Source organism: Podarcis bocagei (genome assembly GCF_964188305.1).
Source record: "Podarcis bocagei genome assembly, chromosome: Z".
NCBI classification, from domain to species: domain Eukaryota; kingdom Metazoa; phylum Chordata; class Lepidosauria; order Squamata; family Lacertidae; genus Podarcis; species Podarcis bocagei.
The window spans coordinates 21,559,441-21,584,953 of NC_138140.1; the positions used below are offsets into that span (position 1 = coordinate 21,559,441).

The 25,513-nt window shown below is 42.3% G+C and overlaps 1 protein-coding gene across 2 annotated transcripts in view; it reads left to right on the plus strand.

The window, feature by feature from the left end:
• The window catches only part of AR (androgen receptor), a 246,983-nt gene that overhangs the window by 91,951 nt on the left and 129,519 nt on the right, over nt 1-25,513 (plus strand). For both annotated transcript variants that reach the window (XM_081178717.1, XM_081178718.1), the window contains exon 2: nt 19,542-19,693. In XM_081178717.1, the coding sequence (XP_081034843.1) occupies nt 19,542-19,693 (152 nt within the window). The remainder of the gene's footprint in view (nt 1-19,541; nt 19,694-25,513) is intronic.

Genomic DNA, 25,513 nt, shown 5'->3' on the forward strand with positions numbered 1-25,513 from the left:
CAAATTCCTAAGTACTTCACCTTTCTATGTATCTTTATATCTATTAATTCCATTAACTCCTTCTTTTCTCCTTTTAAATTTTTAGCTAGCAGTTTATTTTTATTAAGTTTAAAACCTGCAACCTGTCCAGACTTCTGTATTTTTCTATCACTTTTGGGAGAGAATTCCTTGGGTCTTCTGCAGTAATAATCAAATCATCAGCAAAGGCATTCAATTTATGCTCGCTTTTCTTTATTTTAATTCCTACCACCTCTTTTTCTGCTCTAATATTACTTGCTAAAACCTCCAGGACCAGAATAAATAAAAGTGGTGACAACGGACGACCTTGTCTCGTTCCTTTTTGTATCTTACATTGTTTCATTATCACTTGATTAATGATTAATTTTACATTCTGTTCTGAATAAATTGCTTGGATTCCCATATGTTGTTGTTGTTGTTTAGTCATTTAGTTGTGTCTGACTCTTCGTGACCCCATGGACCAGAGCACGCCAGGCACTTCTGTCTTCCACTGCCTCCCGCAGTTTGGTCAGACTCATGTTTGTAGCTTTGAGAACACTGTCCAACCATCTCATCCTCTGTCGTCCCCTTCTCCTTTTGCCCTCCATCTTTCCCAACATCAGGGTCTTTTCCAGGGAGTCTTCTCTTCTCATGAGGTGGCCAAAGTATTGGAGCCTCAGCTTCACGATCTGTCCTTCCAGTGAGCACTCAGGGCTGATTTCCTTCAGAATGGATAGGTTTGATCTTCTTGCAGACCATGGGACTCTCAAGAGTCTCCTCCAGCACCATAATTCAAAAGCATCAATTCTTCGGCCATCAGCCTTCTTGATGGTCCAGCTCTCACTTCCATACATCACTACTGGGAAGACCATGGCTTTAACTATATTATATTATATTATATTATATTATATTATATATTATATTATATTATATTATATTACATTACATTACATTACATTACATTACATTACATTACATTACATTACATTATCTTTCTCCAAATTCCGCTTCTTCAAGCACTCTTTTCATAAAATCCCAAGACACGCTGTCAAATGCTTTATCAGCATCTATAAACATTAAGGCGGCTTGCTTGTCATTTCGGACTTCCAGGTATTCTATAATATTTAACATGTTCCTAATATTGTCTTTCATCTGTCTACCTGGTAGGAATCCGGCTTGATTATGATGTATAGAATCTTCCAATATTTTTTCATTCTGTTGGCCACAATGTATGCAAACAATTTATAATCATTATTTAATAATGAAATAGGCCTATAATTTTTAACTAGAGTAATATCTGACTCTTGTTTTGGTATTAGTGTTATATACGCCTCTTTCCAAGTTTCTGGGATTTCTCCTGTTCTCAAAATCTCATTCATCATATGTTTCAAAGGGATCACAAGCTGTTCAACTAATTTTTTATAATATTCTGTCTGGCCCTGGAGATTTCCCTACCTTTGCTTGATTAATTGCTTCTGATATTTCCTGAACTGTTATTTCCGCATTTAGGAGTATTCAATTGTCCTCTTATATTTTTGGGAGATTACTGTTTTTTATATATTTTTCCATCCATGTCTTCTTTTCCTGTCCTTACTTATATAAATCAGAGAAGTATTTAATGAAGGCTTCCCTTATTTCTTTTGACTTGTCTGAAACTTTGCCATTAAATTGTATCTTATTTATATGACTTTTTTGATCGTTTTTCCTTAATTGGCAAGCCAAAAATTTTCCTGGTTTGTTGGCATGCTCAAAATACTTTTGCTTCATCTTTTTAATTTTCCACTCTATTTCCTGATTAATCAGCATTGAATATTGTGTTTGTAATAATTTAATTGCATGTTTAACTATCTCTTTATTTGGTCTTTTTATCAAGTCTTTTTCTTTTTGTAATATTTCATCTAAAATCTCATTTTTTTCCTTTCCCCTTAACTTCTTCCTAGTTACATTTTTTTGAATAAACAGTCCCCTCATGACTGCCTTATTAGCATCCCATACTGTTTGCAGCTTGGTTTCATGGTTGAGATTTATTTTGAAGTAATCTCCTAGTACCTTTTTTGCTGTTTCCAAAAGAGTATTATCACCCAGCAAATCCTCATTCAGTCTCCATCTAAAAACAGACTGGTTTTCTTTTTGAATCTCCATTTTTATAGGATTGTGGTCTGACAGTGTTCTAGGATTTATTTCGATTCTCTTCACTTTAATTTCTAACTCTTTAGAAATCCAAACCGCATCCAGCCGGGCACTGCTGCCATGAACATGGGAAAAGAATGTAAACGGTTTATCAAACAGATGCTTCACTCTCCAAATGTCTATTAAGTTCAAAGTTTTTGTCATTTCAAAAAAGGTTTTGGGAAGCCTACCTTCTTTAGTATCTTTCTTCCTAATTGTTCTGTCCGTTTCTAATGATGGTACCCCATTTAAATCTCCCATCACTATTACCTTCTCATCTGCAAAATCTAAAAGGTCTGTTTCCAGTTTTTGAAAGAATTTTGATTTGTTTTCATTTGGTGCATATCATCCCACCAAAATTATTTTTTCTCCTTGGACTTTGATCTGTACTACTAAGATTCTCCCTTCCTCATCTTTCTGAATTAGTTTGGGTTCAAGTGCAGGTTTTATGTAGAATACTACTCCTCACCTTTTAGCGTTATCTGCTGATACAAATTCCATCCCAAATTTTTTATTTATTAAGTTTTTTTGGCTACATGTGTTTCTTGAAGAAAAAATATATCTAAACTTTTGTTTAAAAATTACATGTTCAATTCTATCTTGTTTCATCTTACTGTTCAGTCCATTAACAGTCCAACTTAGGACTTTAAGCTTTGCCATTATCAGATTTGCTTAAAAATCCAAAACAGGATTTTGTCTAATCCTCTTTTAGACCCACCACTGCCTCCTGTGGGAGTGAGTTCCATAGTTATAACTATGTGCCGCATGGGGAAAAAAAGTCTTCTATTTTATCTGTCCTGAATCTTCCAACTTTCAGCTTCACTGAACTCCAGTGATAAGAGAGAGGGAGGAAAACTTTCCTCTATCTGCTTTCTCCATGCCAGGTATACATTTATAAATTGCTGTTATGTCACCTGTTCCTCACTTTTCCTCTAAATGAAAAAAAATCAAGCCTTTTTCTTTTTTTACAGGGGAGTTGCTACACACACACACACACACACCCTGATTATTTGAGTTGCCTTTTCCCAGCCTTTCCCCCACTTTACTGGTGAGGCATCCAATATATTCCAAATGCAGTCACACCATAGTTTTGTATAATGACTTTATGATACCAGCAGCTTTATTTTCATTTCATTTCCCATAATAGAATTTGCCTTTTTTACAGCCACTTGCACACTGCATCAACATCTTTATCAAGCTATCCACGATGGCCCAAAGTTCCCTTCCGGGTCTGAGTTCAGACTCCCATTAGCCTATATGTGAAATTCATTTATTTCACCCCAGCACGTGCCACTTCACACTTGTTCGAGGGGTGGGGACAGGTGGGTGCTTTTAGAGAAGGGTGAACCTGCATTTTAAAAAACTAAGTCGTGGAGTTTCTGTTTTTACCCTTTCTGAAAAAATCTGAGTGTTTTGTCTGGTTCCTTGTGGCCCCTCAGGTTTTCCTGCTAGGGTAGCAATAAAAACTAGCTTTTCTATAGAATCCAAGAATCCACATCCTGAGTTATAAGTTCTTACAGGATTTGGATGCTAGCACAAAGAGGCCTTGCTGTGCGCTTAGAGGTCTTTCCTCCTATAAAGTAAGGAAAAACAAAATGTAGTTCAGTGATAGAACATGCTGCTTTGCATGCCAAAGGCCCTGGGCTCAATCTCTGGTAGCTTCAGGTAGGACTGGGAATTTCCCCCATCTGAAGCCCTGGAGATCTCCTGCCAGTCAGTGCAGGCAGTATTGAGCTAGATTTGCCAATAGTCCTGACTGCATATAAAGCAGCTTCCTGTGTACCCCAACTAGCTGGATTTTGTGAGCCACAGCAGACAAATAGCTAGTCATTTTGAACCTAGGAGATCTGCATTCAGCTTCATCTGTCCCACTGACTCGCTGCAATGGAGATGGCTAAGTTGCTGTTCCTCATCCGACAATAATGAAAACCGTTGTTGAGTTTTTGAGAGGATACATTTAATAAAGCAGCACTGGCAGTGAATAGCACCAGAAGCTGAGTATCTTGCCTTTTTCTCATTTGGGGAGGCGGCCTGCATGCTCAAACAAGCTGGCTTTTTCTGGGGAAGAGGGAAATGGATATGCATGCAGGTGGAACAGGATGTAATTTTGACAAATCTGTTTGGGGACCAAGGAGTTCCTTTCAGGCATTAGCTGAAAAGTGTTGGTCTTATCAGGAAACTGCGTGAAGCATCTGCTTCAGTCCACAGAGCCTGCAGTGGTTGGGGTGAGGTTTGTAATTTTCTCTAGCCTTTAATATCTACTACTACGTATTGTAGGCTTTTTTATCGTTAAGTTATGGAACTCCTTCCCTCAGGAGGCAGTGATGGCCACCAACTTGGATGATTTTGAAAGAGGAGGAGAAAGCTATAGCCTGCCACCACAGAGGCAGCAATGCTTGTGAACACGAGTTGCTGGAAACCAGAGGAGAAGAGAGGGCTCTTGTGCTTGAGTCCTGCTTTTGAACTTCCCACTAGGGCATCTGGTTGGCCACTGTGAGCACAGCTGTTGACCTGATCCAGCAGGCTCTGTTTACATTTCAGTAAAACCTGGTGCAGAGCAGGATAATGGTCTCTTGGCCATATGTCACTGTCTCTTGAGGTGAGCATTAACTAGGGATGGGGGAGAAATTCACTTCAGGTCACATGTAAAGGTGAACCTACCAAAGCTGCATTTTCCAGACTGATATACAAACTGAGATGCAGCCATCCTTCCAAATTCACACTTCTCTGAATTTTGTAATGCAGTTCTCCAACCACGAAAGGTGTACAGAAATGCATTAACAAGGGCAAAGTGAGCAATCAGTTGCACGATTCAGTGAAAACAGTATGCACAGTTGTGTTAGGAAAATCCCTTTGCAAAACTGAGTACAGTGGACGCTCGGGTTGCAAATGTGATCTGTGCGGGAGGTACGTTCGCAACCCGCAGCGCCACGTCTGTGCACACACAGGTTGCGATTCGGCGCTTCTGCACATGTGCAAAGCACGATTTAGTGCTTCTGCGCATGCACAATCACCGAAACCCTGAAGTAACCTGTTCCGGTACTTCCAGGTTTCGGAACGTCCGTAACCCCGGAAAAATGCAACCTGAAGCATCTGTAACCCGAGGTATGACTGTATATTGGGCAAAATTACATTAGGAGAAATTAGCACTAAGGTGCTGAAGAGTTTTCGTGAGGACTTTAAAAAAGAAAGTAAGAAAGAATGCAAATGAATGTGGCGAACTGAAGATTGGAAATGAGAAACTGGGAGAAGCCAAAACTGACACAAACATGTTTTAATCAGGTGCTGAAAGGAGTACATAAAAGGTGCCTGCCTGATATCATTAGACAGGGAGTTCCAAAGTGCAGGTGCTGCCACACTAAAATATTGATTTCTTGCAGGCATGGAATAGCTGCTATGTGGTACCTGTAACTGGTGGGGCAAGGCAATCTTGCAAGTAAGCTGATCCCAAGTTGTCAAGGGCTTTATAGTCTAATAAAGCCCTTGACAACTTGAACCTGGCCTGGTGGCAAATTGGCAACTACTGCAGATCCCTGAGCACAGGTGCTACATGCTGACAAGGCCTGACTCCTGTGAGCATCTGAAGCAGCAAATGCTTTCAGGATTAGAAGGCAAATGGGAAGAAGGGTTGACTGGAACAGAGGCTTCTCTGTTTATAAATCAAGCGCAGCGTACATGCCTTAGAAGCACATTTTCCCAGCCACCAGGAACGGCCTTTCCAGATGGGCTGAACCTGCGTTTGAGTCTCTCTCCACCTGTTCGCCCCAGATGTCCACATTCCCTTTTCCTCACCGTCTGCTTGGAGATTGAGTGCTGACATTATTCTTCATCTCTCCAGAGAGCTTGAATTCAGCAGTTAAATCCGTCATTCGCCTGGTTTCTCCCTGCTTCTTAATGGACAAGTAAAGCAAATCTGCAAAGACTGCAGTTTGCTAACCTACCTAAGCCTCCCTGCACCAACTTACTGTTTTGAAGCCTAACTGGGCTCTCCCCCTGCCTTTGCAAGATCAAGTAGGTTTGTAAAATATTAACACAAGTCTTACTTCTTTCCTTCTTTGTGAAATGCTGCCAGCTGTCTAGACCCAGAACTCACCCACACTTGCCTTTCTAGGAATAGGTCCGCACTTTAAAGCACTTCTCTTTCCTTGACCTGCCACTTTCCCTGCAAACACCTGCACTTCAACGCTGAATTGGAACAAATGGCAATTAGGGTTTTCTTCCAATTGCTATTCTCTCCAATTCAGCAGTAAAGAGCCTGTTTTCACAGGGAAAGCACCTGGGCAAATAAAAGGGTGCCAGGACACAGCGCTTTAAACTCAGAGCTGTGCTTAGAAATGCAGCACAAGAGGAAGTCTGGATGAGCCCTGAGAGTATGGCAAGCTGCTTTGTTGACAGTAATCAGGGATCTTCTGTTCTGCAGATCAATTGGTATTGTGAGGCTGTAGGCAAAAATAACAAGTTCAAAGCCTCAGGGGGACAGTTATCCTTTTAAAAACAAAAAAACCAGAACCCCTTCAAATCAGAGGCCATTGCAGTAGATTCCAATGTTAAGAGCATAAGAATAACAGAAGGTGCTACTGGATCAGGTCAATGGCCCACCTAGTCCAGCATCCTGTTCTCACAGCAGCCAATCAGATGCCCCAAAAGGAAACCTGCAAGCAGGATCCAAGCACAAGAGCCCTCTCCCCTCCAGTGGTTTCCAGCAACTGGCATTCAGGGGCATTACAGCCTCTGACTAATAGCATGGTCACCATGGCTAGTAGCCTTGACAGCCTTTTCCTCCTCCATGAATTTGGCTAATCTTTTAAAGCCCATCTAGCTCCTTCCTCCTGCAGGAATGGGGGTTCATAGTTTAACTCTGCCCTGCCAACGTGAGTGTGGTTTTCATGACAATGAAATGTTTTTGCCCATTTCTACAAAACTCTTTAATCTGGTTCCCAATATTGCTCTTCATTTGTATTTACAAATACTTAAGTGTTGGAGACAATGTGCTGTAGTGCTTAATAGAGTGCTAGGCTAGGAATAAGGAGACCTGCACATGTTTCCATTAGGTCATGAAGCTCATTGGGTGAGCCGCAGTTACTCAACCTGACCTACCTCACAGGGCTGTTGTGAGGATAAAATTTCATGTAAATTGAAAACAGCCTTTGAACTCGTTTCAGCAGAGGAGTGGTGAGTGACCGTGAGCTTGTTTCTCTCTGTGTGTCAACATCGCATGTCCTCCCTGTAGGGTTCCAGTTACAAAATTTTAGATACTCGCTCATAGCACAATGACGACAGAACCCGCCGCAGCAGAAAGGCAGCTTGCCAGGGAGGGAGTTGTTTTTTAATTGAAAAGCTGCCAGTGGATAAAGGGTTAATCACCCCACTCCCCCTGCTTTAAATCACAGCCCCAGCTTTACTACATCCTGTAGTTTTTTCCTGTGCATTTGAAAGTTGCCTTAGAAATTAAGGCCAGAGGCAGGATATGCAAAACGCTGAATCAATAATTAAAAGCTGTATGTTAAAGTCAAACACTGGCAGTTGTTGTTGTTTTAAGTGTACTTTCTCTGGCCATTTTTATTTTGAAAGAGAAACAGCTGCATAGCGCCCCGCCCCCAGCACACGTTTTTCCCCAGGGTGTCATACCAGTTTCCCTTCTGGAAATCTTGGCTACAGTTGCTCCCCCCCCCCCCCGTCCCCGTCCCAGGGTTTACTAACAGCGAATTCAAGAGCAAATTGTGGTGGGGAAGGGGAGTTGTGACAGAAAAGTAGATCGGGCTGCTTTTCCTTTGAAACAAGAATGGCCAGCTTAAACATGCTTTCCTTTTCTTCCTTTAAGGGGTGTTTAAAAGGGAGTACTTTTGGGCTAAAAAAAAATCAAAAAAAAAATCTGTGTCTGGGCTGATGGCACATTGTTTGCTTGAAGAGACAGGTTCCCTGCCTCCCTATATGTCATGCTTGAATTCCATCCAGACAGTGGCATAGCGTGGGTTTCCAGCACCTGCTGCAAGGCAAGTATTGCGCTGTTAGCATGGGCGCCAAGAGGCTGCATTGCGGAACAAACTGAGACATTTGTAAGATTATATTTATTTTATAAGCGGAGTCCTGAGAGGTCGAGCACCTTTCCAGGTTGGCCCAACTTCAAAATGTGGTGTTTGGTAGGAAGCACTCCTCATCTCTGCAGATTCCTTTCCTTGATTTGTTAACAACAGCAACAAAATGTTCAAGCACAGCAAAAAGAAAGAAAACAGAGAATCAGAAATTTAAACCATAAAGCATCATGGGTCGGACCCACAAAGGCACAGTGCAGCTCAAAAGGGATAATAAAGTACAAAGTATTATGCACCTGTGACTTCCATCATTACTGAGAATAAAGGTTCTACATAGTCTTAAACGAGCCAGACATTTGCATAAACCGATGGCATAGACTTTAGGCATTACATTAGCTGTGCTTCCTGCACAGCAGGGGGTTGGACTAGAACTAGCTAACCCTTGGGATTCCCTTCCAACTCCACAATTCTATGATTCTGTATACTGGTAGCACTGAGTGACCATGTGCCTCAGTAGCTGTATAAGAAATAAAATCATGCCTTTTATACACACACACACACACACTGTCACTTGAGCTCTGTTTTTAGGTACTTTTAGTTTACGCTACATCTTTTCAAGGGCAATTTGCCAAACCCCAGAGTACCAACAATTCAAATTATTAATATTAAAGGTCTTCCAATATTTGGCAGTTTTTTTTTTTAAAAAATGATATTTATTACTTTTCGAACAGTTTCAACACAACACTACAAACAAAACAAAAAAAAGGGAAAAAAGAACAATACAAATACAATACAAAAACACTACATACAAAACAAGACAAAAACAAACAAAAACAATTTAAAAACACCTCAAACATTTTCAATATCTGCCATTTAGTGCTTATAAAGCCTTAAAATGGCTCAAGACCGAAGTACCTCAAGGACTGCCTCTCCCCATTTGAACCAACCCAGACCCTGCAATCATCATCTGAGGTCCTTCTTCGCGTGCCTCTTCTGTGAGAGATCTGCAGGGCAGCAACAAAAGAATGGGGCCTTTTCGATGGTGGCTCCCTGTTTGCAGAATGGTCTCCCCAGGGAGCCTTCACTACATATTTTTAGGCAGCCGGAGGTTAAACTGACTCCGTATAAAAGCATATACATGACTCACCTACACGCCGCATCCAGACACACTTAATGTGTCGCAACACACAGTTTGGAAAACTCTGATCCAAATAAGTCATTCTCTTCTAGGAATACCTGCAGTTGCTGCATAATCACTGACTTCACCTCTTATGCAACAAAAGGGTGTTTGCAACTGATCTCTTCAGTGATTGACTTGAGTTTACAGAAGCCTCCTGTTGTTTATTGGTTCGGTTAATTAAGTTAGGCTACAATCACAGCTATGCTTTGATTGGGAGTAAGATTTTGATTGGTTGAACACAGTGTAGCTTACTTCTGAATAGACATACACAGCACACAAATATGTCCCCACAACACCTTTTGGGGATGTCCTTTCTCAGTGCAGTGATGCATTACAGGGTGACATCATGGGAGCAAGAGAGTGTGATTCACTCTTTCCAAAGCCAGGCTGCAGAGGAAACCTTTGGCTATGCTTTCCACAACCACTTACTTTGGGTTAAGGTAAAGGGACCCCTGACCGTTAGGTCCAGTTGCAGACGACTCTGGGGTTGCAGTGCTCATCTCACTTTACTGGCCAAGGGAGCCGGCTTCCAGGTCATGTGGCCAGCATGACTAAGCCGCTTCTGGCGAAACAGAGCAGCTCACAGAAACACCGTTTCCCTTTCCGCCAGAGTGGTACCTATTTATCTACTTGCACTTTGTGCTTTCGAACTGCTAGGTTGGCAGGAGATGGGTCTGAACAACAGGAGCTCACCCCGTTGCAGGGATTCGAACCGCCGACCATCTGATCGGCAAGCCCTGTGGAACCTCAGATTTTTATTTGTGCAGTGAGATCGCCGTTTATGGTAGTCTAATCATCCCATGTTACCCTGTAATTCATATCAAGCGATCCAGTTTGTGCATTCACGAGTACTAAAGCGGGGTTGGAATTCTATTCCACTAACTAAACATCTGTGGGAAGCAGATTTTGCCTTATGTCTTTGAGGGCGGTGGCATCATGAAACAAACACACAGACTTTCACCACATGAAACATGCTCTATTTCTGTGCGAACATAAATTTGGCTTGCTTGGTGTTATTACTCCTGGATCTCGGTGCCAGTTTACTTCCAACCAGAGGTTTAATATCTCAGTTGGGGTTAGCAAACACTTTTTACCTCATCATTGTGAACATGCCTGTGGCATTAAGAATATATTGCATAATACAAAATTCCTAGCCATCTAAGCACACAGAGTGAGGGAGTTTTAATGAAATGAATGCAAGAGCATGCCCATGCATGTACAAACTTCCCTTGAAGAAAGGTTGCAGCCTTTATGACTCTTTAGATAAGGCAAGTAAGAGGCAACACAACAGAAGTTTATAAACTTATGTATGGCACAACACTAGAACAGACGGGCATCTCATGAAGCTGAATGTTGGAAAATTCAGGACAGATAAAAGGAAGGACTTATTCATGCAGCAAAGAGTTAATCTGTGGAACCCACTCCTACAGGAGGTAGTGATGGACAACAACTTGTATGGCTTTAAAACAGGGTCAGGCAAATTCATGTAGGTTGATGGCTACTAACCATGATACCTATTCTCTTCTTCCATGGTTGGAGACAGCAATGCTCCTAGATATCAGTTGCTGGTGACTGCAGGACAGGAAAGGACTCTTTTGCTGGAATCCTGCTTGGGGGTTTCCCACAGGCACTTTTCTGTCCACTGTGAGAGCAGGATGCTGAACTAGGTCAGCCATTGGCCTGATTCAGCATGCTCTTCTTATGTTCTCTGTTCTTTCCCATCTCTGTTCTGCTCATCCACAGTGACCTGTGACTGTCTTGAGGAGCTATAGTTTAGGGGTGGAAAAGAAGGTAGCTGGTTCAAGCTTTACTTCTGCTGTTGAAAGGTTCAGGTGGCAACTTATAGGGGGAAAACATGTATTGGGTTTTGAAGGTCCCCATACACTATAATTGGGGAATTAGGTTGGTTGAGGTTGGTTGGTTGAGATTGGGTTGCTAGCACTGAGTGTGCATTAAGAGTTTGTGGGGAAAACGAAAGCCCCACTACTATCATTTGGAGAACCATTTACCATCATATGCCAACCTGGTGCCCTCCAGATGTTTTGGTCCACATCTCCTGGGGCTGATGGGAGCTCTCACTCACACATCTGAGAAGTGCCCAGTGGCTCCTAAAGTTTTTGCAGCCACTGCCCTGTTGGTTCTATAAATTCATCCGCGGTGCTCCCTACCCTACAAAAAGCATCATTCAGAATAGTGGTTTGCAGGATGACACACTAAGGAAGATCATAACAAAAAATCAAAAATCAAAACAGTAACAATGAATTGCACATTTATTCAAAACCAAATTAAAACTTTAATTAGTTTAGTAGATGAACTTGATTCAGTGCTACCCGCTTTTTGTAGTCTGTTAACCCCTCCCCATAATTTTTATTGGTTTTTAAACATTTTAACACATTCAATTCAGTTTCAATACAGTATTCCCTTAACATTTTGACGTCCCATCCTTACTTCCATGATGATTCTGTTCAAATTGTTCATCTACTGCCATTAATGCCATATTTTTTTCTATAACATATATTGTACATTACATTCCTTTATCATTCTCATTCCTTTGCTTGTATTTGAAGTCCTGCTTGTGATTTCCTTTGACTATAGATAATCCAAAAAGGGTCTTTACTCTACCACAAACGTTTCTTCCTTTTTAAAAAAATAATTTTTATTAACCGACCAATCAAATCAAATCAAATCACATCACATAAATTCCGAATTACAAAGCCGAATTTTAAATTTTTGTTGAGGGGACCCATATTTCAAGTTCCGAAGGGGGATTCTGATCATCTTCTTGCTACTGCATTAATATCCACAAATCAGTCCAAATAATGTTCATAATTCTATCCACATCTTATCTTTCCACATCTCATCTTATTTGTATATTTTTTCTTCTTTTCTTTATGATCTCTTCTGATAATCTCTTTAAGCAGACAAACACCAATTATAATCCTGTGTGAATTTTCCGTTCGACCAGTCCTCATATCAAGATGGTTTCCATATATCATTGCTTTCATAAATAACATCACTCTTTCCATCATTAATCTCGTAGATCTGTTGCTCTTAAGTCCCTCTGAGGAGTCTCACCCACAATATAAAAACAGCTCTGTTCCTCCTCCCAGACCTAAGTCCTCCAACAGAACTTGCCAACATGGCGACGGTATTTTTTACTGCATCATTCCAAAGCTCTTATAGTTTCCACGGTCTTCTTGAAACATGCTTTGGTTAGTAAATTATCTCCACACAGTCATAAATCCACAGCTTAAGTCATTTAAATGGCATTACTAACTTGTGACTTGTGAGGGGGGGGGGGATTCTGGGTTAATCACATAGAGAAAAGAAAGGTAAGTTTTTTTTTCCCCTCCCCCATCCAGTCCCTTTGCCATACTGAGCCTTGGTGGGTCTTCTCATGATTTAGTCTTGTTCTTCCGATCCGTCTTGCTTATCAGAAATCTCTTCAGTTAGCAGTCTTTACTCCCTCTCCTTCCTTGAAATATGTGCATTCGCTCCCTCCTAATTGATTCTTTTGAAGTTATTGCAGCTAGAGGCGCAGATCAGAGACAGCGTCCAGGAGCGCCGAGATCCACAGAAGGGTTTTCTGCCTAGTGCCCCCATCCCCACAAATTCGGGGGTGGTGTAGGGCACAGCAGGCAAGGGCAGCCCCCCCCACAAACTTCGGGGGGTAGGGAGGCTATTTACTCCCATCACAGCCTCCTAATTACCTCGTGTGGGTCGGAGAGATGTTATTGTCAGCCATCTTCCGATGAGCCCCTAGTGGCCCCCACAAACGTTTCTTCCTTTTGGTCTCCTGTTTTGGCCAACACTTTCGCCATCTCCACATAGTCCAATAATTTCAAATTCTGCTCCTCTTTTGTTGGAACTTCTTTCCATTTCTGCTCATGCAGAATTTTGTCTGTGGTGGTAGTATACATAAACAATTTAACCAACTTTTGTGGAATCTCTGCCCTATTATTCCCAAAAGAAATGTCTCAGGCCTTTGGGGGATAACTATTTTAAACTATTTTTTATATTCTTCAATTCAAAAGCCTGTCGCTTTTTTGCAAGTCCATCACATATGAAAAAATGACCCTTCAGACTGTTTGCATTTCCAGCATTTACTTGATACAGTCTTGTATATCTTGGTCATTTTATCAGGTGTTAAATACCACCTGTATGTTTCATATCTTGTGCACCTCTAAGCTTTGTAATCTACCTACCAAGTAAAACCTAATAGGAACTAATTTTTTGCAGCCTGATAAATCAAGATTGTCAGGGAAGGGAGATTTTGGCATACTTTGACTGCAGAACAACAATATGCACCCAAGTAGTGCAGCTCCTTCTGTGTTAATAAAGACAGTGTTTGAGAACAGCCTTTTTATAGACTGTGTAAAGAAGAAGAAACGGCTGTCAGAGCTAAGGTTGCACCTGCAAGGTGAGCGTCCAAAGAGCAACAGAGTAAAACACCATCATTTACTGTCAAGGGGTTGTCAGTAATTTGCTGGCAGTAATTTGCTGGGAGTGGTGCAGACTTACAAGTCCTGTTTCTGGGCTAAGAAGCCTTTCTGAGAAACACACTGCTACTCTGGCTTTTTGTGGGGCAGGCAGGTGTCTCTTTTTGCAGCTGGTGTGCTCAGTGACCAAATCCCAGTTTTCCCCAGTTCCAAACCACACTCCAGTTTTACTGCAGGAAGGATTATTGTTGTTTTATTATTAAGTGCATTTATATCCCACTTTTTCTCTCCCATGAGCTTGAGGTGTCCTTCTCTCCATCCTCGCATAAACCCCACAACAACCCTGTGAGGTAGTTTAGGCTGAGAGGCCCCTGTGGTCACACCCAGGGAACTTCATGGCTAAGTGGGGGATATAAACCCCTGTCTCTCCCAGGTCCTAGTCCTCATTTAAGCCCCACAACAACCCTGTGAGGCAGTTGGCATCACTGGATCAAGTTCATCAGTTTTGTTGAACTAATTTAAAAGTTTTGATTGGATTTGGAATAGATGTGCAATTTTTGGTTGCTGTGTTGAATCAGGAGGCTCTTCTGAATGGTCTTTTTATAGGGTTGGGGGCACTAGGGGTGCCTGAAAAAGCTTGCTTTAGAGCAGGAGTTAGCAAACTTTTTCAGCAGGGGGCCAGTCCACTGTCCCTCAGACCTTATGGGGGGCCAGTCTCTATTTTGAAAATAAAATATGAACGAATTCCTATGCCCCACAAATAACCCAGAGATGCATTTTAAATAAAAGGACACATTCTACTCATGTCAAAACACGCTGATTCCCAGACCGTCCGTGGGCTGGATTGAGAACGCGATTGGGCCGGATTCGGCCCCCGGGCCTTAATTTGCCTACCCATGCTTTAAAGTTATATTGTAATAGCCCCTCTTATTTTTCCCCTCTGGCATTCCCCCCCCCCTACCTCTTAACAGCTGCTCAACAAACAGAAGCCCATTAGGTAAAAGCAGGGGAGCTTGGTGGGCTGATGGGCACCTCCATAGGTGTTCTGCTGTACCATCTCACTATAAGGCAGTGGATTGTGGTATGGAGGGCACCACATTTCTCTGAATCAGGTGGATTTGTTGGGGAATCTTTTTTAGCTTGAGGGCCATATTCTCTTCTAGGAAACCTGCAGGGACCACATGCCAGTAGTGAGTGGGGCCAGAGGCAAAAGGAAGCAAATACATTATTATTGTTGTTGTTGTTGTTATTTAATTTTATTTATAAAAGAGGTAGAGTGAGGAGAGAAAAAATGTGTGTGAATGAATTTTTTTAAAATACTGTTACATTACCATACATTAATATACAGATGTGTATATTCTTATTATTCTAACTCACATTTAATTGTCAGTAACCAAATATATTCTGTGTAAACTCATTCCAAGTATCATTGTTTTTAACCAAATAAAGTCTGTGTCTATAAGCTGTCTGTTTATATGTTCCCAGTGTTGTCATGTTGCCAAGTGATTGATTAAGGGGAATCGTATCTCTGTTCTTCCAGTTCATCAATATCAGTCTCTTGGCCACCATCAGGGCGCATAGAATCTATTTTTGTTGTCCTATTGTTAATTTATATATGATGGTGATATTCAAGAACATATTCACCTCTGAAAATCTTAATTTGGTTTTTTTTCTGTGGTGTCATGTTTATATAGTCCAGTATTTACATCTCCAACAAAGAGCTACATTAGACAGTCCTTTCTTATACAAACGTAAGGGAGTCCAATAAATGCTAAATAATAGTTTCTGTTGATTTAGTCTTAGTTTAAGATCCATCAATGCATCTGATATCGAAGCCAATACATATTCCCACTGTCTAGGTAATAGTGAACATTCCCATTATTTATTCCAATCATTTCTTAAACTTTGCACATCAAACTTACTGTATTTTTCGCTCTATAAGACGCACCAGACCACAAGATGCACCTAGTTTTTGGAGGAGGAAAACAAGAAAAAATATATTCTGAATCTCAGAAGCCAGAACAGCAAGTGGGATCACTGCGCAGTGAAAGCAGCAATCCCTCTTGCTGTTCTGGCGTCTGGGATAGCCGCGCAGCCTGCATTCGCTCCATAAGACGCACACACATTTCCCCTTTTTAGGAGGGAAAAAGTGAGTCTTATAGAGCAAAAAATACGGTATTTGTTGATGATAAATATTTATAAAATGCTTTAGTTTCAAATGCAAATTTGGCCTTTGTACAACAGGCTAGTTTCTACACACATGCATTATCACAGTATCCTCCATCCATCCATGCAAGAGGCATTGAAGGGTGTGCCAGACAGCAGAGCCAGGCCAGCGTCTTGGTGGTGCAGTCCCTCAGAATTCTCTGATTGGCTACCAAGACAGTCAAACAACAGGGGGGGGGGCGTGGAGCCAACACTGGGGGGGAAGGAACCGTTTCTGAGGGAGTTTTTAGATAGGGATAGAGATAGGGCTTGATTTGAGATGGATGGTAAGAATTAGGATAAGGTTTGCCTGAGGGAGAACTGGTTCTGATTTGAGCCAAACAACCACACTGAGGAGACTATCTGTAGCAAGAGGAAAGAGCCTCGCAGCTTAGATAGGAAGACTGGGTTGAGTGTTTGGGAAATATAGTCAGGAGTTAACTGAAGGACTGAGTCTGAGCCAGAAGCTGTGGGAATCAGACTACCTGGGACTCATTCCAGTCAGGAGGGGAGATTTCTTCTAGGTAAAGAAGACTCCCAAAGCAATAACAAGGGGTGAGGTGATCCCCTGGGTCTGCTATACTAATTAGAATACCTCAGGTGTGGGATTGTTTTCTTTAAAAAAAAAAAGTGAAGAAAAGTGCCCCTTTGCTTGTGAACCAAATTAATAAACGGTGTTAAAAGCGTTGATCTGAAGCATCTGCCCAAACTAAGCATAAGGACCTAGAAAGGAGTAACGGAAACTGAAGTGTAACAACTGATTTTAAGTAAAGGGAGTTTACTTAAGAGAGAAGCTGTGACTGTCATACTGTGTTTAAGCCTGTGATGTCCCTATATTTAGTTTAAATAATAAGTTCTACCTGAAAGAACGTGTCTCCTGACCAGGGGCGCCGACTTATAAAAAATATTGGGGGAGCCCATGAATAATAAATAATGAATAATAAATGAAAGCTCATGAATAATAAATAAGCTCATGAATATGCAGATAAAGTGGCGCCGCCTCCTCGTGAGCGAATAGGGGAGAGCGTGCTGCGCCTATTAATCAGCTCCGAAGGAAATTGGGTGGAGCTTTTGCTCGGGAGGGAGGGCAGGAGGCATGCAGCCCGACCCCGTGCATTTTGGGCTGGGGGAGGGGCGGCGATGGCGCTCTGCTGGAGGGGCGCCCGAGATTATTGGGGGGGCGGAGCCCCCCCAAACGAATTTTTGAGGGGGCTCGGGCCCCCTCAGGCCCCATGGAGTCGGCGCCTATGCAGGAGCTAAAGTTGTTTCACCATCTTCGGAGTTGGGTTTTTTTCAGGGGGCAGGGGGAGGGGGTAAATCAAACTTTCCTTGTTTGATTAACTCCCGCCTGAGACCCCCTGAATGGCAGTTTCCCTCACACAAGACCCCCTCCCCCGATAGCCTGTGGTAAATTGCAGTCATTTATTTAATTGGCGTATAGTGAGGTGGGTCTACTTTAGTCCACAACAAAGGGTGCATTGCAATCAGGCAGAAACACTTAATGAGGGTGTGAAGTAAGATCAGCTATGAGTGTTGTGATCTGGCTGTTGATTCCCTGACTATTGATTAGCTGGGATTCCTGCATTTCATAGGGTTGGACTAGGTGACATATGAGGTCTCTACAATTCTCTGATTCTACAATTCTAGGTAGCTTAGGCTGAGAGGTGGTGACTGGCACTCAAGATCACACCCAGTGAGCTTCATTGCCCAGTAGGGATTTGAAACCTGCTCTCCCCAAGGTCCTGTTCTGACACTCTAACTACTAGACCACACTGTGACTTCTCCCAAAGCAAGGGTGGTAGATCTGTGATGAACACATGCAGGCCAACACTTGATAATGAGCCACGTTCAAAAGCCCAGGTCTGTAGGTTGTTTAAGAGCACAATAAGAGACTTGCAGCTGGATCTGGTAAAAAAAAATAAAAATATTTGAGGAAATGCAGAATGGCCCTGAACCTTGGAAAGTGTTTCAGAAATTAAGGAGGGTGTTTTCATTCTTTTCTGCCCTATTTGCTCCATGTCTGAGTTTGCCACTTCCTTGCTTCTGCTATCTTTGAAATGTTTCTGTCTTCTTCCCATTCAGAAGGGTTCAAAATCACTGTTTTTAATTGCCACATAGCACAGACTGAGAATCCTCAATGCCAATCCCTGAACAGCACCACTTTTTCATTGAAAGATCAATATGAAGCAACCAACTTTTGAAGAGCAAATTGCTGTTTAATCCAAGCACAATTTTCGAGGATCAGCATAAGCCTAGACAGGAGAGTGCAAATCATAGAATGCAGAGTTGGAAGGGACACAAGAGGCCATTAATGTTAGAGCGGATGCTAACAGTTATTCATGCAGACATTTGTTTGTTTGCTTATTTCATAAAATTTATACACTGCTTCATTGTACAAAATCTCAAATCAGTTTATGAAAAGATGAAACAATAAAACTGAGAAAAATTCATAACCATATTGTTAAACATACAAAAGTTAAAATAATAAAGCAGATTAAGATTACCTTCAACTTTCTAAGCATCTGGGTAGGCTTGTCTGAACAAGCATAAAGTATGAAGTTACTTCCACTGTGGACCTGAACCTCCCAAATAAATACTTGTCCTAAGAACACATAGTGTTATATATTAATGGGCTCACACACCAGAATCTTCTGGAAAGCCACTTGCAGAAACAGGAAACTGGGATGCATGTCCATTGAGATCTGACATATTAATGTGCCTGAGCAAATCTGCATTTCTCATTTCCCAGGATTTCCAGGCCCAAGCAAAGCCAGATTTCTGATGGGTCCTGGCTTTGCCCAGTAGCTTGAGAGCAGGCATGTTGAACATCTGGACAGGGGTGACCCATTCCAACAAAAAGTACTTTTAACAATCTGCCTTAAAACTGCATAGGAAAAGGCCCTTAACATTAGTATTGAAGACTCCCTGTTGGGTCACATAAACCGCTTAAGTCTGTCTCCACTTACATACATGAAAGGTCTTTGAAAGTTTAACACAAATGGCATTGTACACTAGTTCAGATTTCACACATAAATTCTCAATCTTTCCAACTTCGTTGAAGGGGTTGCTCCCATAATGGCACATTTTTTTTTCCATTTATGGTGGGATTGCAGAAAGTGTGTGCAGAAATATCACAAATACTTAAATATGCAATTCTGGCATCGCCACAACTTGTACTATTTAATATATGGGATGATACTGTAAAATGATTCTCTTTGAAGGAATTGCTAAGTTGGTTTCTAGTAGCAGCTAGACTTTCTGTTGCATAAAAATGGAAGAACTGAAAGGATCTATTTCTTGAGTTGTGGCATAAGAATTTACAGAACCTTACAGCTGCTGAAATGATGACACACAATATACTACATGGAGTTAAGTACCAGTGGAATATTGTCTTAAGATATTTCTCTTTCAGGTTCATACTAATAAACATTTCGGGAATATTCTTTAATATCCAGTAGTTCTTATGTGTTTGCCACATTTGCTGATGTTTTCCCCTTTTCTCCTTTTTTGCTTCCAAAGGTTGGAGTCTGCAAGAGACCATGTTCTTCCCATCGACTATTACTTCCCACCACAGAAGACATGCTTGATCTGTGGGGATGAAGCTTCTGGGTGCCACTATGGAGCACTCACTTGCGGGAGCTGCAAAGTCTTTTTCAAGAGGGCAGCTGAAGGTAATTCATCTTTTTGTGTGTTTGTGATGTGTGTGATTGAATGCAAATCAGACAATGGCTGTAGATGTCTCTGTATACACACACACACACACACACACACACACACACATTTATATGTATATACACAGAGATATAGGATGGGGTACCCCTGGCTTGACAACAGGACATGATAAAAGGGATCTAGGGGTCTTAGGAGACCAGAAGAAGAAGAAGAAGAAGAAGAAGAAGAAGAAGAAGAAGAAGAAGAGGAGGAGGAGGAGGAGGAGTTTGGATTTGATATCCCGCTTTATCACTACCCTAAGGAGTCTCAAAGCGGCTAACATTCTCCTTTCCCTTCCTCCCCCACAACAAACACTCTGTGAGGTAAGTGAGGCTGAGAGACTTCAGAGAAGTGTGACTAGCCCAAGGTCACCAGCAGCTGCATGTGGAGGAGCAGGGAAGCGAACCCGGTTCACCAGATTACGAGTCTACCGCTCTTAACCACTACACCACACTGGCTCACAAGAACAACATGAGTCAATGGTGTGATGCAGCAGCAAAAAAAGCTATTGCTATTGTATGCTGCATTAACAGATATCAAGGGAAAATAATAGTTTCACTCTATTCTTCCTTTTCAGACCCCACTGGGAGTCCTGGGTCCATTTCTCAGTGCCACAGTTTAAGAAGTATCGTATATACTCAAGTATAAGCTGACTTTTTCAGCACATTTTTTATGCTGAAAAAGCCCCCCTTGGCTTATACTCGAGTGAGACGGGCAGTGGCGGCGGAGGGATGAGCGGCCTGAAAGGAGCCCTTTCTCACCGCTGGTCCCGCCACCCGCCTCTCGCAAGGGCAGAAACAGGAGCCGCGTTTGGGAGAGGCACTGCACTGCACTGTGCCTCTCCCAACCACGGCTCCTATGCCTGCTTTTGCGAGCAGCAGAGGTGGCGGCGGAGGGACAAGTGGCTTAAAGGAGCCCTTTTGGGCTGCTCCTTCCTCCTCTTCCATCTTTGCTGCTGTCAGCGGCGGAGGAGAAGGAACGAGCAGCCCAAAAGCAGCCTTTTCGAACTGCTTGTTTTTCCTCCACTGCTGCCGCCACCACCAGGTTTGTGGTGTGGTGAACCAGCTTATACTCGAGTATATATGGTATATTGGCAAGCTATGACATGTGCAGAAGAGGAGGGTGAAGAATATGATCAAGGGCCTGGAAACCAAGCCCCAAGAGGAATGGTAGAGGGAGTTAGGGATGTTTATCCTGGAGAAGAAAAGATGGAGAGGTGACATGATAGCCATCTTCAAATATCTGAAGGGCTGTAACATGGGAGAGAGAGCAAGTTTGTTTTCTCCTGCTCTGAAGAGAAGGTCCTGAATCAATGGATTCAAATTCCAAGAAAGGAGATTTAAACTAAACATTAAGAAGAACTTTCGTAGTGTACCAGTCAGATAGAGAAGACTGGAAAGAGAAGCTGCTGAATTGCAACTCATTACCAAACTTAAAACCATGGAGAGACCTGGTCTGAACAAAGACATTGGATTCTTATCTCATTATACATGACTAAGCCATTTCTCACCTTCTCACCCCTTGCCTTTTCCTGTAAGACCTATTACAGTCGTTTAGAGTCGTCAACAGGCTCATCTCAGCTACCTGCCAATCTCCCATTCCCACCACCCTTCTGAGTAATACCCCTCCCCACCTTCTCACTATATAGAAGGGTCTGGCAACTTCTGTTTCAGTGTATCTGAAGAAGTGTGCATGCACACGAAAGCTCATACCAAGAACTAACTTAGTTGGTCTTTAAGGTGCTACTGGAAGGAATTTTTTTATTTCGTAGGGTAGAAGCTGTTCAGCAGTGAAAAAGACTCCCTCAGAAGGTGAGGGACTCTCTTTCATTTGATATTTTGAAACAGAGTCTAGATGGCCATCTGTCAGGGATTCTTGAGCTGTGGTTAATGCATTTCAGGGGTTGCACTAGATTGAGGCCCCTTCCAACTCTACAACAGTGGTGAGATCCCATTGCTCTGTCCCAGCAGTTTGAAAGCACAGATAAATAGGTACTGCTGCAGCAGGAAGGTACATGGTGTTTCCGTGTGCTCTGCAACTCATCTTAGTGTCCTGTTGCTCCAGAACCGTTTTAGTCATGCTGACCACATGACCCAGAAAGCTGTGTGTGGACAAATGCCAGCTCCCTCAGCCTGAAAAATGAGATGAGTGTCATACCCCATAGTAGCCTTTGACTGGACTTAACCATCCAGGGGTCCTTTACCTTTTTACCTCTATGATTCTGTGATTTCATTGGGTTAAGCAGCCCAGATTACATTTAATTTCCGTATTAAAACTCTTTAGCAGACAGTAATCTTAGTGTTTGCCTGCTCAGGGTGAGGACTTCCCATCTTGTCTTTAAGAAAGTTTTCCCTTGAATCCACCCGCCCACCCCCAGAAAACGGTGCTGGGTTAGGAAGAATAGTGGCAATTTTATTATCTGCCAGATTTCCACCTCCAAATGGCTCCCCCTCCAAATCTGATTTTTTGGGACTTCCGGAGGCGGCGCGTTCGGTAATGGCTGCCTGCTCCTTGTAAGGAGAGGGGAGCTCCGCTGAAAACGGGTCATCCGCTACGGCGAAGCGGAGACCCACTCAGGAAAACCACAGGGGGTAGTAGCCTGTGGTCCCGAGGCCCGGCGGGTGCCAGAAGCAGCTCCTGAAACGTTGAAGGGACCCCGTAACGGGGCTCCGGATCGCGGAGGGGGTAGCGGCACTGAGGGTCGTTTCGCAGTCAGCGGAGTGAAGCCGCGCTGCTGTTGCCGTTCAGCGCTGACCTTTCTTCCTGAAACCTTCAATTTCGGAAACCTACAATCCGTGAGTAATTGGGACTTTACAATTTTAAGATTCTTAAGATCTTCAAGATTTTGAATTTGGCTGAAAGCGGAGTGACGAGAAACAGGAAGTCCGTCTTCCGGCAAAGCTTATAGTTCAAAGGCAAAGGAACTGACAGGCTGGATACAGTGAAAAAGGATTTTAAAGTGGAAGCATTATGCGTCTGACAGTGCTAAGGCTTTGAAATGAAAGGCAAGTTTTTTCTTCAATTTACCCTACAGTGTGGAAGCAACTTGGGAACCTTCTCCTTTGGTGATCTTTAAAGTTTAAGACCCAGCCTCGGGGTGGCAGGGGAAAAGACTGTCTTTTGTTGATACAACTTATAAAATTGAAACAGATACATAGAGGCAACTTTGGACTATATAACTTGCAACTGTATCCTGCACCTTGAGAGGTGATACTTGTGGCAATCTTGGAAGGGCTCTGCCAGTGGAAAAAGTTTTAAGGACTATTGGAAAGTTATTTAGTTGCAGGAACCTTAATGGCGACCATAACTTTTTTCCTTCCTTCCTGAACTCCAACTTTACTCCCTCCAACTGTACTCCCTCTAGTGGAGATTGGGATTTACAATTCCTTGGGAACTAACTTTGTTTTGTCTCTCCGCTGTTGTTATCTATACTGAGGTCTGTCCTTCCCATGGAACTTTTGACAGTTTGACCTTGACTCATAGACAGGTGGGGAATGAGTGGCCAACCGAAAACAAGATCTGCAAAAGCGAAAGCAACAAAAGGCCAGCTTGTGCAAACAACTCTGACTTCTCAGTCACGTAGATCATCAGTTCCCGCTATACTGAAGGGAATTGAACTTCCAACAGTAGCTGAATTGAAGGGAACCGAACCTTCAACAACAGCTGAACTTAAGGAAGCTGAACAACCAGCAATAGAGGATATGGCTGCAGGTGGATCGGATACACTTCTGAAGGAGATGCTACAACAATTTGCAATTTTAAATAAGAAGGTTGATGACCAAACAGCAAAAATTGATTTAGCCACATCCTCTATTACAAAGCTATCTGAACAAGTGGCACAGCACTCACAAGAAATTGGGAATCTAAAAGACGCTACTTCTGAGAACCGGAAATTGGCCGAAGCCGCGAACGAAAAAGCTGACCGAGCAATTCAAAAAGTGGATGAATTGAAAGGAGAGGTAAGGCCACTACACAAGCACATCAGTGACCAGCAGGCCTACCTGTCTATGGTGGAGTTGAGAAACAGGGAAAATAATTTAAGATTACGCTCTATCCCAGAGATTGAAAAAGAAGATTTGATTGGTTTTTTGACAGCAGAATTCTCCAAATTTGGGGGAATAAAGGAAGACGAAGACTTTAAAATAACATCGGCATTTAGACTGGGAAGTGTTACCAGAAAGGACAGACCTAGAGACTGCCTGATCATCTTAAGGACGAAACAGGAGAGAGACAAAATACTTGATCTTCATTTTAATAAATCACTTGAGATCCAGGATAGAAGAGCGGAAATTTACAAGGACATACCAAAACAACTACTGGATCTCAGAGCCATCTATACTGACCTAGCAAGACTCCTGAGAGGCAACGGAATACCTTACAGGTGGGAGTTCCCACAAGGTCTATCATTTAAATACAAAGGAAAGAAGGTTAGAATTAAGTCTAAAGAGGACAACCAGAAGTTCCTGCACGACAACGGAGAAGATCTTCAGAAGGGAACAGCAGTCCCTTGGCCTCTGCCACAGCCTGGACCGGAACCAACACCAGCTCCCTCGGACTTGGACAAAAAGGAGGACACCCCATAAAGAGCAACAACAGATTGATACAGGATGTCTCTGCAGCTGTATAGTTGGAACATTAATGGCGCAAATTCCCCGGAAAAACAAAAAAGGATCTTTCATATTTTGAAAAAGGAAAATTTGGATATAATTTGCTTGCAAGAAACACACGTGACTAGGCTCCATAGGAAAGTATTAATCAACAAAAGACTAGGCCAAGAATTTATTTCTTCAGACAAAGTAAAAAAGAGGGGCCTGGTGATCTACGCTAAGGAGAACCTAGCACCGAAATTTTTGTTTAAAGATGAGCAAGGGAGAATTTTGGCAATTGAAGTACAATCTCAAGGAGAAAAAGTTTTGATATTAGGAATTTATGCACCAAATGAGGGGAAAGCAGAATTTTACAAGAAGCTACATGAGACACTACTGGACTATCTGGACTATTCAAACATCATCATGATGGGAGACATGAATGGGGTGGTCTCCACCTTGATGGATAAGTCACAAAACCAAATAACTAAGGACGGCAGACTACCGAAAACCTTCTTTGAACTGACAGACAATATGGACTTGACTGACATTTGGCGGGCAAGGAACCCCCTAGGTAGAGAGGGAACTTTCTTTTCTGAGGCCCACTCATCATGGTCGAGAATCGACCAAATTTGGACAACTAGAGGGCTGGCATCGAAGACTACAAGAGTGGAAATCTGCCCAAAGACTTGCTCCGACCACAACGCCCTGAAAATGGAATTGAGACTTACTCCAGCCGGTTCCTTTAGATGGAAAATGAATGACACCCTCTTTAGAGATCAAGAGATCGTAAAGAAGGCCCAAAAAACTTTAAAGGACTATTTTGAAATCAACTTGAACACTTCAGTGGAAAAAAGAACAATCTGGGACGCCAGTAAAGCTGTAATGAGGGGGTTTCTGATACAACAAAATACAATCAAGAAGAAACTCTGGAATGGGAAAAAGGATAAAATATTAGAGAAGATAAGTGAGGGAGAGAAAAGGTTGAGATCTAAACCAAAATCTAAAGAGATCTTGCGAGAAATTAAATTCCATCAGGCACAATATTTGAAATTGATAAATCAAGAAGTGGAATGGAAAATTAAACAAATGAGACAAAGATCCTTTGAGTCGGCAAACAAATGTGGGAAACTGCTGGCATGGCAGTTGAAGAAAAGACAGAAATTAAATTACGTTACCAATCTAGAGGTGGAA